Consider the following 14,001-nt stretch of genomic DNA (forward strand, 5'->3'; position numbering starts at 1 on the left):
GAGAGCGATGGCATTTGCCCGGTGGAGGGAGGGTGGGTATGTTTGGGGGTTGCTGCGAAGGAGCTCTGACTCAAATCTCTCCCCTTGTTCTCTCCCCCTCCATTCCGCACTCCCCTTCCCTCCCCCTTGCGTCTCTCCCCTTGTTCTCTACCCCCCGCCCCCCGTGCAGACCTGAAGACAGAGATCGACAAGTTGGCGGGCGAATACGTCACCAACGCCCGCACGCTGACCTCCGACCAGAAGGTGGAGCTGGTGAGGCAGATCCAGGGGGCCTACGGGAAGTGCAAGGAGTTCGGCGATGACAAGGTGCAACTCGCCATGCAGACCTATGAGATGGTAGGTCAGGGGTCAAGGGTCACGGGGGGTGTGGTTGGGAGGTCACAGGTCAAATACACAGTAGACAGGTGTTTGACTTGGAACAACAGAGATAGCTAGCTGTTAAACATAGAAACGTAGAAGATAGGAGCAGGAGGAGGCCATTCGGCCCTTCGAGCCTGCTCCGCCATTCGTCACCATCATGGCTGATCGTCTAACTCAGGAGCCTAATCCTGCTTTCTCCCCATAACCTTTGATCCCGTTTGCCTCACAGTGCTCTATCCAGCCGCCTCTTGAATACATTCAATGTTTCGGCATCAACTACTTCCTGTGGGAATGAGTTCCACAGGCTCACCGGGTGGAGAAATGTCTCCTCATCTCCGTCCTAAATGGTCCACCCCGAATCCTCAGACTGTGACCTCCCTGGTTCTGGACTCCCCCCGACCATCGGGAACATCCTCTCTACATCTACCCTATCTAGTCCTGTTAGAAGGCTGAATGCCCGTGACTGCTGAAGTGCTCCCCCACAGGAAGAGAACAGTCTTGCCTGGTGATTGTCGAGCGCTGCTTCACAGCTCCAGGGTCCCGGGTTCGATTCCCGGCTCGGGTCGCTGTCTGTGTGGAGTTTGCACATTCTCCTCGTGTCTGCGTGGGTTTCCTCCGGGTGCTCCGGTTTCCTCCCACAGTCCAAAGATGTGCGGGTTAGGTTGATTGGCCAGGTTAAAAATTGCCCCTTAGAATTCTGAGATGCGTAGGTTAGAGGGATTAGCGGGTAAATATGTGGGGGTAGGGCCTGGGTGGGATTGTGGTCGGTGCAGACTCGATGGGCCGAATGGCCTCCTTCTGCACTGTAGGGTTTCTATGTTTCTATGTCAACCTATAAGTTGACCAAAAATCCCAGCATGCTTAGCTCTCAGCCATCTTAAAGCCACTTTTGCCATCATTGTTGTAGCCGTTCTTTCTCCATCCACACACTTAATTAACAAAACAAAATAGAATTTTAGCCACTCTCTAAATTACAACCAGGTTTTAAAAGAACAAAGAACAAAGAACAGTACAGCACAGGAAACAGGCCCTTCAGCCCTCCAAGCCTGTGCCGCTCCTTGGTCCAACTAGACCAATCGTTTGTATCCCTCCATTCCCAGGCTGCTCATGTGACTATCCAGGTAAGTCTTAAACGATGTCAGCGTGCCTGCCTCCACCACCCTACTTGGCAGCGCATTCCAGGCCCCCACCACCCTCTGTGTAAAAAACGTCCCTCTGATGTCTGAGTTATACTTCGCCCCTCTCAGCTTGAGCCCGTGACCCCTCGTGATCGTCACCGCCGACCTGGGAAAAAGCTTCCCACTGTTCACCCTATCTATACCCTTCTGCTGATCCACGTCAGATCAGCCATGATCTTATTGAATGGCGGGGCAGGCTCGAGGGGCTAGATGGCCTACTCCTGCTCCTATTTCTTATGTTCTTATGTTCTTATACCCTTCATAATCTTGTACACCTCTATTAGATCTCCCCTCATTCTCCGTCTTTCCAAGGAGAACAACCCCAGTCAACCCAATCTCTCCTCATAGCTAAGACCCTCCATACCAGGCAACATCCTGGTAAACCTTCTCTGCACTCTCTCCAATGCCTCCACGTCCTTCTGGTAGTGCGGCGACCAGAACTGGACGCAGTACTCCAAATGCGGCCTAACCAGCGTTCTATACAGCTGCATCATCAGACTCCAGCTTTTATACTCTATACCCCGTCCTATAAAGGCAAGCATACCATATGCCTTCTTCACCACCTTCTCCACCTGCGTTGCCACCTTCAAGGATTTGTGGACTTGCACACCCAGGTCCCTCTGTGTTTCTATACTCCTGATGACTCTGCCATTTATTGCATAACTCCTCCCTACATTATTTCTTCCAAAATGCATCACTTTGCATTTATCCAGATTAAACTCCATCTGCCACCTCTCCGCCCAATTTTCCAGCCTATCTATATCCTGCTGTATTGCCTGACAATGCTCTTCGCTATCCGCAATTCCAGCCATCTTTGTGTCATCCGCAAACTTGCTGATTACACCAGTTACACCTTCTTCCAAATCATTTATATATATCACAAATAGCAGAGGTCCCAGTACAGAGCCCTGCGGAACACCACTGGTCACAGACCTCCAGCCGGAAAAAGACCCTTCGACCACTACCCTCTGTCTCCTATGGCCAAGCCAGTTCTCCACCCATCGAGCCACTTCTCCTTGTATCCCATGAGCCTTAACCTTCTTAACCAACCTGCCATGTGGGACTTTGTCAAATGCCTTACTGAAATCCATATAGACGACATCCACGGCCCTTCCTTCATCAACCGTTTTGTCTCTCCGGAATATTCTGGGTCTTTGTTGATTCTTCTGTCTGGAACTTCTGTCTTCTCCGCGATCGAGATGGAGCTTTCTCTAACTCGTGGATGAGGCTGTTACTCTGGCAAAGGGCAGTTGCCGTCTCCGCTTGTTGTTCCGCTGCCCCCTTCTTTTATACCTGTGATGACATCAATATCCCCCACCAACAGGATTGGTCCCAGGTTGCCAAAAGTGTCAAGTTGAAATCCAATTGGTTGCTGCTATCCCAAGTGCCTGATTGATACCGATTGGCCGAAATTAAAAAGGAAGATTCAAAAGCCTGTTTGTGGGCTTGGCAACCCTGCTGCTTGGCCTTCGATACAAAATGTTTTCATTCTGGGATCCCCGTTTACACCGACGTTTCATTTGCACGGTTTTTTAAAAAAAAACACCACCTTTCAGCAGCCGATTTTTCAACAATGCCCCATTCTCCATCCTGCCTGTCCATCTCTATCCCTCGAGCCAGCCTGCGGATCCTGGGCATGTGACCGCCTTCGGAGGGGATGGACCTCGAGGGGGGTCTCCTCCGTTGCTTCAAGGAGTGCCCGCACTGTGTACGGGGGGGGGGAGCGGGGCAGGGAGAGAGGAGGCAGCACCCAGAGACAGTCGCAATGTCTGACACGCTTTCTTTCTCTCCCCGTCTCTCTCTCTCTCTCTCCCCCGCCCCTCCCACACCCCAGGTCGACAAACACATCCGTCGACTGGATACGGATCTCGCTCGCTTCGAGGCCGACCTAAAGGAGAAGCAGATCGATTCCAGCGACTACGATAGCTCATCCAGTAAGGGGAAGAGAAGTAAGAGCCCTCTCACAGTGCGGTGCTCCCTCAGCACTGACCCTCCCACAGTGCGGTGCTCCCTCAGCACCGACCCTCCCACAGTGCGGCGTTCCCTCAGCACCGACCCTCCCACAGTGCGGCACTCCCTCAGCACTGACCCTCCCACAGTGCGGCGCTCCCTCAGCACTGACCCTCCCACAGTGCGGCACTCCCTCAGCACTGACCCTCCCACAGTGCGACGCTCCCTCAGCACTGACCCTCCCACAGTGCGACGCTCCCTCAGCACTGACCCTCCCACAGTGCGGCGCTCCCTCAGCACTGACCCTCCCACAGTGCGGCGCTCCCTCAGCACTGACCCTCCCACAGTGCGGCGCTCCCTCAGCACTGACCCTCTCACAGTGCGGCGCTCCCTCAGCACTGACCCTCCCACAGTGCGGCGCTCCCTCAGCACCGACCCTCTCACAGTGCGGCGCTCCCTCAGCACCGACCCTCTCACAGTGCGGCGCTCCCTCAGCACTGACCCTCCCACAGTGCGGCGCTCCCTCAGCACTGACCCTCCCACAGTGCGGCGCTCCCTCAGCACTGACCCTCCCACAGTGCGGCGCTCCCTCAGCACTGACCCTCCCACAGTGCGGTGCTCCCTCAGCGCTGACCCTCCCACAGTCCGGCGCTCCCTCAGCACTGACCCTCCCACAGTGCGGCGCTCCCTCAGCACTGACCCTCCCACAGTGCGGTGCTCCCTCAGCGCTGACCCTCCCACAGTGCGGCGCTCCCTCAGCACTGACCCTCCCACAGTGCGGCGCTCTCTCAGTGCTGACCCTCCCTCAGCACTGACCCTCCCACAGTGTGGCGCTCCCTCAGCACTGACCCGCCCACAGTGCGGCGCTCCCTCAGCACTGACCCTCTCACAGTGCGGCGCTCCCTCAGCACTGACCCTCCCACAGTGCGGCACTCCCTCAGCACTGACCCTCCCACAGTGCGGCACTCCCTCAGCACTGACCCTCTGACAGTGTGGCACTCCCTCAGCACTGACCCTCTCACAGTGCGGCGCTCCCTCAGCACCGACCCTCCCACAGTGCGGCGCTCCCTCAGCACCGACCCTCCCACAGTGCGGCGCTCCATCAGCACTGACCCTCCCACAGTGCGGCGCTCCCTCAGCACTGACCCTGCCACAGTGCGGCGCTCCCTCAGCACCGACCCGCCCACAGTGCGGCGCTCCCTCAGCACTGACCATCCCACAGTGCGGCGCTCCCTCAGCACTGAACCTCCCACAGTCCGGCGCTCCCTCAGCACTGACCCTCCCACAGTGCGGCACTCCCTCAGCACTGACCCTCCCACAGTGCGGCGCTCCCTCAGCACTGACCCTCCCACAGTGCGGCGCTCCCTCAGCACTGACCCTCCCACAGTGCGGCGCTCCCTCAGCACTGACCCTCCCACAGTGCGGCGCTCCCTCAGCACTGACCCTCCCACAGTGCGGCGCTCCCTCAGCACTGACCCTCCCACAGTCCGGCGCTCCCTCAGCACTGACCCTCCCACAGTGCGGCGCTCCCTCAGCACTGACCCTCCCACAGTGCGGTGCTCCCTCAGCGCTGACCCTCCCACAGTGCGGCGCTCCCTCAGCACTGACCCTCCCACAATGCGGCGCTCCCTCAGCACTGACCCTCCCACAGTGCGGTGCTCCCTCAGCGCTGGCCCTCCCACAGTGCGGCGCTCCCTCAGCACTGACCCTCCCACAGTGCGGCGCTCTCTCAGTGCTGACCCTCCCTCAGCACTGACCCTCCCACAGTGTGGCGCTCCCTCAGCACTGACCCTCCCACAGTGCGGCGCTCCCTCAGCACTGACCCTCCCACAGTGCGGCGCTCCCTCAGCACTGACCCTCCCACAGTGCGGTGCTCCCTCAGCACTGACCCTCCCACAGTGCAGCGCTCCCTCAGAACTGACCCTCCCGCAGTGCGGTGCTCCCTCAGCACTGACCCTCCCACAGTGCGGCGCTCCCTCAGCACTGACCCTCCCACAGTGCGGCGCTCCCTCAGCACTGACCCTCCCACAGTGCGGTGCTCCCTCAGCGCTGACCCTCCCACAGTCCGGCGCTCCCTCAGCACTGACCCTCCCACAGTGCGGCGCTCCCTCAGCACTGACACTCCCACAGTGCGGTGCTCCCTCAGCGCTGACCCTCCCACAGTGCGGCGCTCCCTCAGCACTGACCCTCCCACAGTGCGGCGCTCTCTCAGTGCTGACCCTCCCTCAGCACTGACCCTCCCACAGTGTGGCGCTCCCTCAGCACTGACCCTCCCACAGTGCGGCGCTCCCTCAGCACTGACCCTCTCACAGTGCGGCGCTCCCTCAGCACTGACCCTCCCACAGTGCGGCACTCCCTCAGCACTGACCCTCCCACAGCACTGACCCTCCCACAGTGTGGCGCTCCCTCAGCACTGACCCGCCCACAGTGCGGCGCTCCCTCAGCACTGACCCTCTCACAGTGCGGCGCTCCCTCAGCACTGACCCTCCCACAGTGCGGCACTCCCTCAGCACTGACCCTCCCACAGTGCGGCACTCCCTCAGCACTGACCCTCTGACAGTGTGGCACTCCCTCAGCACTGACCCTCTCACAGTGCGGCGCTCCCTCAGCACCGACCCTCCCACAGTGCGGCGCTCCCTCAGCACCGACCCTCCCACAGTGCGGCGCTCCATCAGCACTGACCCTCCCACAGTGCGGCGCTCCCTCAGCACTGACCCGCCCACAGTGCGGCGCTCCCTCAGCACCGACCCTCCCACAGTGCGGCGCTCCCTCAGAACTGACCCTCCCACAGTGCGGCGCTCCCTCAGCACTGACCCTCCCACAGTGCGGCGCTCCCTCAGCGCTGACCCTCCCACAGTGCAGCGCTCCCTCAGAACTGACCCTCCCGCAGTGCGGTGCTCCCTCAGCACTGACCCTCCCACAGTGCGGCGCTCCCTCAGCGCTGGCCCTCCCACAGTGCGGCGCTCCCTCAGCACTGACCCTCCCACAGTGCGGTGCTCCCTCAGCGCTGGCCCTCCCACAGTGCGGCGCTCCCTCAGCACTGACCCTCCCACAGTGCGGCGCTCTCTCAGTGCTGACCCTCCCTCAGCACTGACCCTCCCACAGTGTGGCGCTCCCTCAGCACTGACCCTCCCACAGTGCGGCGCTCCCTCAGCACTGACCCTCCCACAGTGCGGCGCTCCCTCAGCACTGACCCTCCCACAGTGCGGTGCTCCCTCAGCACTGACCCTCCCACAGTGCAGCGCTCCCTCAGAACTGACCCTCCCGCAGTGCGGTGCTCCCTCAGCACTGACCCTCCCACAGTGCGGCGCTCCCTCAGCACTGACCCTCCCACAGTGCGGCGCTCCCTCAGCACTGACCCTCCCACAGTGCGGTGCTCCCTCAGCGCTGACCCTCCCACAGTCCGGCGCTCCCTCAGCACTGACCCTCCCACAGTGCGGCGCTCCCTCAGCACTGACCCTCCCACAGTGCGGTGCTCCCTCAGCGCTGACCCTCCCACAGTGCGGCGCTCCCTCAGCACTGACCCTCCCACAGTGCGGCGCTCTCTCAGTGCTGACCCTCCCTCAGCACTGACCCTCCCACAGTGTGGCGCTCCCTCAGCACTGACCCTCCCACAGTGCGGCGCTCCCTCAGCACTGACCCTCTCACAGTGCGGCGCTCCCTCAGCACTGACCCTCCCACAGTGCGGCACTCCCTCAGCACTGACCCTCCCACAGTGCGGCACTCCCTCAGCACTGACCCTCTGACAGTGTGGCACTCCCTCAGCACTGACCCTCTCACAGTGCGGCGCTCCCTCAGCACCGACCCTCCCACAGTGTGGCGCTCCCTCAGCACCGACCCTCCCACAGTGCGGCGCTCCATCAGCACTGACCCTCCCACAGTGCGGCGCTCCCTCAGCACTGACCCTCCCACAGTGCAGCGCTCCCTCAGCACCGACCCTCCCACAGTGCGGCGCTCCCTCAGCACTGACCATCCCACAGTGCGGCGCTCCCTCAGCACTGAACCTCCCACAGTCCGGCGCTCCCTCAGCACTGACCCTCCCACAGTGCGGCACTCCCTCAGCACTGACCCTCCCACAGTGCGGCGCTCCCTCAGCACTGACCCTCCCCACAGTGCGGAGCTCCCTCAGCACTGACCCTCTCACAGTGCGGCGCTCCCTCAGCACTGACTCTCCCACAGTGCGGCGCTCCCTCAGCACCGACCCTCCCACAGTGCGGCGCTCCCTCAGCACTGACCCTCCCACAGTGCGGCGCTCCCTCAGCACTGACCCTCCCACAGTGCGGCACTCCCTCAGCACTGACCCTCCCACAGTGCGGCGCTCCCTCAGCACTGACCCTCCCACAGTGCGGCGCTCCCTCAGCACCGACCCTCCCACAGTGCGGCGCTCCCTCAGCACTGACCCTCCCACAGTGCGGCACTCCCTCAGCACTGACCCTCCCACAGTGCGGCGCTCCCTCAGCACTGACCCTCCCACAGTGCGGCGCTCCCTCAGCACTGACCCTCCCACAGTGCGGCGCTCCCTCAGCACTGACCCTCCCACAGTGCGGCACTCCCTCAGCACTGACCCTCCCACAGTGCGGCACTCCCTCAGCACTGACCCTCCCACAGTGCGGCGCTCCCTCAGCACTGACCCTCCCACAGTGCGGCGCTCCCTCAGCACTGACCCTCCCACAGTGCGGCGCTCCCTCAGCACTGACCCTCCCACAGTGCGGCGCTCCCTCAGCACTGACCCTCCCACAGTGCGGCGCTCCCTCAGCACTGACCCTCCCACAGTGCGGCGCTCCCTCAGCACTGACCCTCCCACAGTGCGGCACTCCCTCAGCACTGACCCTCCCACAGTGCGGCACTCCCTCAGCACTGACCCTCTGACAGTGTGGCACTCCCTCAGCACTGACCCTCTCACAGTGCGGCGCTCCCTCAGCACCGACCCTCCCACAGTGTGGCGCTCCCTCAGCACCGACCCTCCCACAGTGCGGCGCTCCATCAGCACTGACCCTCCCACAGTGCGGCGCTCCCTCAGCACTGACCCTCCCACAGTGCGGCGCTCCCTCAGCACCGACCCTCCCACAGTGCGGCGCTCCCTCAGCACTGACCATCCCACAGTGCGGCGCTCCCTCAGCACTGAACCTCCCACAGTCCGGCGCTCCCTCAGCACTGACCCTCCCACAGTGCGGCACTCCCTCAGCACTGACCCTCCCACAGTGCGGCGCTCCCTCAGCACTGACCCTCCCACAGTGCGGAGCTCCCTCAGCACTGACCCTCTCACAGTGCGGCGCTCCCTCAGCACTGACTCTCCCACAGTGCGGCGCTCCCTCAGCACCGACCCTCCCACAGTGCGGCGCTCCCTCAGCACTGACCCTCCCACAGTGCGGCGCTCCCTCAGCACTGACCCTCCCACAGTGCGGCACTCCCTCAGCACTGACCCTCCCACAGTGCGGCGCTCCCTCAGCACTGACCCTCCCACAGTGCGGCGCTCCCTCAGCACCGACCCTCCCACAGTGCGGCGCTCCCTCAGCACTGACCCTCCCACAGTGCGGCACTCCCTCAGCACTGACCCTCCCACAGTGCGGCGCTCCCTCAGCACTGACCCTCCCACAGTGCGGCGCTCCCTCAGCACTGACCCTCCCACAGTGCGGCGCTCCCTCAGCACTGACCCTCCCACAGTGCGGCACTCCCTCAGCACTGACCCTCCCACAGTGCGGCACTCCCTCAGCACTGACCCTCCCACAGTGCGGCGCTCCCTCAGCACTGACCCTCCCACAGTGCGGCGCTCCCTCAGCACTGACCCTCCCACAGTGCGGCGCTCCCTCAGCACTGACCCTCCCACAGTGCGGCGCTCCCTCAGCACTGACCCTCCCACAGTGCGGCGCTCCCTCAGCACTGAACATTTTCTTGTTCCTCCCAGAATGCCGGGGCCAGAAGGAGAAAAGAACCACTCGAACCAGGTCAAAAGTCAAGAGTTCAGACGATGACACCCCCAAAAACGGACAGAAGAAGTTGAAGATCGCTCACACGTGAGGGTTTTGCACAGTGGAGGGGTTAAAGACTGAAGGTTCGAGTTGGCGGGTGAATCAGCCCCATTCCTGATCCCGATCCCTGTCCCTGGGGTTAGGGAGGGAGGGAGAATCAGCCCCATTCCTGCTCCCGATCCCTGGGATTAGGGAGGGAGGGAGAATCAGCCCCATTCCTGCTCCCGATCCCTGGGTTAGGGAGGGAGAATCAGCCCCATTCCTGCCCCCGATCCCTGGGGTTAGGGAAGGAGGGAGAATCAGCCCCATTCCTGCTCCCGATCCCTGGGGTTAGGGAGGGAGGGAGAATCAGCCCCATTCCTGCCCCCGATCCCTGGGGTTAGGGAGGGAGGGAGAATCAGCCCCATTCCTGCCCCCGATCCCTGGGGTTAGGGAGGGAGGGAGAATCAGCTCCATTCCTGCTCCCGATCCCTGGGGCTAGGGAGGGAGGGAGAATCAGCCCCATTCCTGCTCCCGATCCCTGGGGTTCGGGAGGGAGGGAGAATCAGCCCCATTCCTGCTCCCGATCCCTGGGGTTCGGGAGGGAGGGAGAATCAGCCCCATTCCTGCGACTGTCCAAGGGTTTGGCAGATCTCTGATGGAGCAGTCAATGTAGACAGACAGACATGCCTTGGCGGGAGAGCGATGATGGTTCCGGATTCCTGGATGAGAGGGACTGTGCGATGTGGAGAGGGGGGTGCGGGGAACAGGCAGATGGATGCCTCTTGGTTTTGGAAGAATGAGAGGCGATCATTTTGAAGTGTGTGAGATGGTGAGGGAGTTCACAGGGCTGTTTCAGGGTGAATTAAAGTCGATTTATTTTGATCCGATGGCCAGATTTGCAGATGAAGCAAAAATAGGGGGGAACCATAAGTGTCAAAGAGGAAATAAGAACCTTACAAATAGATAGAGATTTGAATTTTGATTTGATTTATTATTATCACATGTATTGGGATACAGTGAAAAGTATTGTTTCTTGCGCTCTATACAGACAGAGCATACCGTTCATAGAGAAGGAAAGGAGAGGGTGCAGAATGTAGCGTTACAGTCACAGCTCGGGTTCAGAGAAAGATCAACTTAATATTTTTCCGGCTGGAGGCCTGTGACTAGTGGTGTTCCGCAGGGCTCTGTATTGGGACCTCTGCAGTTTGTGATTTATATAAACAATCTGGAAGAAGGTGTAACTGGGGTGATCAGTAAGTTTGCGGACGACACGAAAATGGCTGGACTTGCAGATAGTGAGGAACATTGTCAGAGGCTACAGAAGGATATAGATAGGCTGGAAATTTGGGCAAAGAAATGGCAGATGGAGTTCAATCCAGATAAATGCGAAGTGATGCATTTTGGTAGAACTAACGTAGGGGGGAGCTATACGATAAATGGCAGAACCGTAAAGGGTGTAGATACGCAGAGGGACCTGGGTGTGCAAGTCCACAGATCCTTGAAGGTGACGTCACAGGTGGAGAAGGTGGTGAAGAAGGCATATGGCATGCTTGCCTTTATAGGACGGGGCATAGAGTATAAGAGTTGGGGTCTGATGTTGCAGATGTATAGAACGTTGGTTCGGCCGCATTTGGAATACTGCGTCCAGTTCTGGTCGCCGCACTACCAGAAGGACGTGGAGGCTTTAGAGAGAGTGCAGCGGAGGTTTACCAGGATGTTGCCTGGTATGGAAGGGCTTAGTTATGAGGAGAGATTGGGTAAACTGTGGTTGTTCTCACTGGAAAGACGGAGGATGAGGGGTGACCTAATAGAGGTGTATAAAATTATGAGAGGCACAGATAGGGTGAACGGTGGGAAGCTTCTTCCCAGGTCGGTGGTGACGTTCACGAGGGGTCATAGGTTCAAGGTGAAGGGGGGGGAGGTTTAACACGGATATCAGAAGGACGTATTTTACACAGAGGGTGGTGGGGGCCTCGAATGCGCTGCCGGGCAAGGTGGTGGAGGCGGACACACTGGGGACGTTTAAGACTTATCTAGATAGCCACATGAACGGAGTGGGAATGGAGGGATACAAAAGAATGGTCTAGTTTGGACCAGAGAGCGGCGCGGGCTTGGAGGGCCGAAGGGACTGTTCCTGTGCTGTATTGTTCTTTGTTCTTTTTCTAATATTTGATTTGACTTATTAGTGTCACATGTACCGGGTACTGTTATTCTATATATAAACCACCCCGAACCCCTCGATTAGATTCCAGTCTGTAACTCACTCCCGGGTATCTGTTATTCTATATATAAACCACCCTGAACCCCTCGATTAGATTCCAGTCTGTAACTCACTCCCGGGTATCTGTTATTCTATATATAAACCACCCCGAACCCCTCGATTAGATTCCAGTCTGTAACTCACTCCCGGGTATCTGTTATTCTATATATAAACCACCCCGAACCCCTCGATTAGACTCCAGTCTGTAACTCACTCCCGGGTATCTGTTATTCTATATATAAACCACCCCGAACCCCTCGATTAGATTCCAGTCTGTAACTCACTCCCGGGTATCGGTTATACTATATATAAACCACCCCAAACCCCTCGATTAGATTCCAGTCTGTAACTCACTCCCAGGTATCTGTTATTCTATATATAAACCACCCCGAACTCCTCGATTAGATTCCAGTCTGTAACTCACTCCCGGGTATCTGTTATTCTATATATAAACCACCCCGAACCCCTCGATTAGATTCCAGTCTGTAACTCACTCCCGGGTATCTGTTATTCTATATATAAACCACCCAGAACCCCTCGATTAGATTCCAGTCTGTAACTCATTCCCAGGTATCTGTTATTCTATATATAAACCACCCCGAACCCCTCGATTAGATTCCAGTCTGTAACTCATTCCCGGCTATCTGTTATTCTATATATAAACCACCCCGAACCCCTCGATTAGATTCCAGTCTGTAACTCACTCCCGGGTATCTGTTATTCTATATATAAACCACCCCGAACCCCTCAATTAGATTCCAGTCTGTAACTCACTCCCTGGTATCTGTTATTCTATATATAAACAACCCTGACGCCCTCGATTAGATCCCAGCCTTACATACAGAATAACAGATACCCAAGAGTGAGTTACACTCTGAAGCTAATCGACGGGTTCAGGGTGGTTTACATATAGAATAACAGATACCCGGGAGTGAGTTACAGACTGAAGCTAATCGAGGGGTTCGGGGAGGTTTATATATAGAATAACAGATACCTGGGAGTGAGTTACAGACTGGAATCTAATCGAGGAGTTCGGGATGGTTTATATATAGACTAACAGATTCCCGGAGTGAGTTACAGACTGGAATCTAATAAAGGAGTTCAGGGTGGTTTATATATAGAATAACAGATACCCGGGAGTGAGTTACAGACTGGAATCTAATCGAGGGGTTCAGGGTGGTTTATATATAGAATAACAGATACCCGGGAGTGAGTTACAGACTGGAATCTAATCGAGGAGTTCGGGGTGGTTTATATATAGAATAACAGATACCTGGGAGTGAGTTACAGACTGGAATCTAATCGAGGGGTTTGGGGTGGTTTATATATAGTATAACCGATACCCGGGAGTGAGTTACAGACTGGAATCTAATCGAGGGGTTCGGGGTGGTTTATATATAGAATAACAGAGACCCGGGAGTGAGTTACAGACTGGAATCTAATCGAGGGGTTCGGGATGGTTTATATATAGAATAACAGATACCCGGGAGTGAGTTACAGACTGGAATCTAATCGAGGGGTTCGGGGTGGTTTATATATAGAATAACAGATACCCGGGAGTGAGTTACAGACTGGAATCTAATCGAGGAGTTCAGTGTGGTTTATATATAGAATAACAGATACCCGGAAGTGAGTTACAGACTGGAATCTAATCGAGGGGTTCGGGGTGGTTTATATATAGAATAACAGATACCCGGGAGTGAGTTACAGACTGGAATCTAATCGAGGGATTCGGAATGGTTTATATATAGAATAACAGATACCCGGGAGTGAGTTACAGACTGGAATCTAATCGAGGGGTTTGGGGTGGTTTATATACAGAATAACAGATACCCGGGAGTGAGTTACAGACTGGAATCTAATCGAGGGGTTCAGGGTGGTTTATATATAGAATAACAGATACCCGGGAGTGAGTTACAGACTGGAATCTAATCGAGGGGTTCGGGGTGGTTTATATATAGAATAACAGATACCCGGGAGTGAGTTACAGACTGGAATCTAATCGAGGGGTTCGGGGTGGTTTATATATAGAATAACAGATACCCGGGAGTGAGTTACAGACTGGAATCTAATCGAGGGGTTCGGGGTGGTTTATATACAGAATAACAGATACCCGGGAGTGAGTTACAGACTGGAATCTAATCGAGGGGTTCGGGGTGGTTTATATATAGAATAACAGATACCCGGGAGTGAGTTACAGACTGGAATCTAATCGAGGGGTTCGGGGTGGTTTATATACAGAATAACAGATACCCGGGAGTGAGTTACAGACTGGAATCCAATCGAGGGGTTCGGGGTGGTT

The 14,001-nt window shown here is 57.3% G+C and overlaps 1 protein-coding gene across 1 annotated transcript in view; it reads left to right on the forward strand.

Annotated features, from left to right (window-relative positions):
* The window catches only part of LOC144490529 (inhibitor of growth protein 4-like), a 28,283-nt gene extending 18,777 nt beyond the window's left edge, over positions 1-9,506 (forward strand). Inside the window, exons 3-5 of the mRNA XM_078208259.1 lie at positions 170-336; positions 3,373-3,487; positions 9,394-9,506. Of these exons, the coding sequence (XP_078064385.1) occupies positions 170-336; positions 3,373-3,487; positions 9,394-9,506 (395 nt within the window). The remainder of the gene's footprint in view (positions 1-169; positions 337-3,372; positions 3,488-9,393) is intronic.
* Positions 9,507-14,001: the final 4,495 nt, after the last annotated feature.

Source organism: Mustelus asterias, unplaced genomic scaffold (genome assembly GCF_964213995.1).
Source record: "Mustelus asterias unplaced genomic scaffold, sMusAst1.hap1.1 HAP1_SCAFFOLD_3400, whole genome shotgun sequence".
In the NCBI taxonomy this organism is placed as follows: Eukaryota; Metazoa; Chordata; class Chondrichthyes; order Carcharhiniformes; family Triakidae; genus Mustelus; species Mustelus asterias.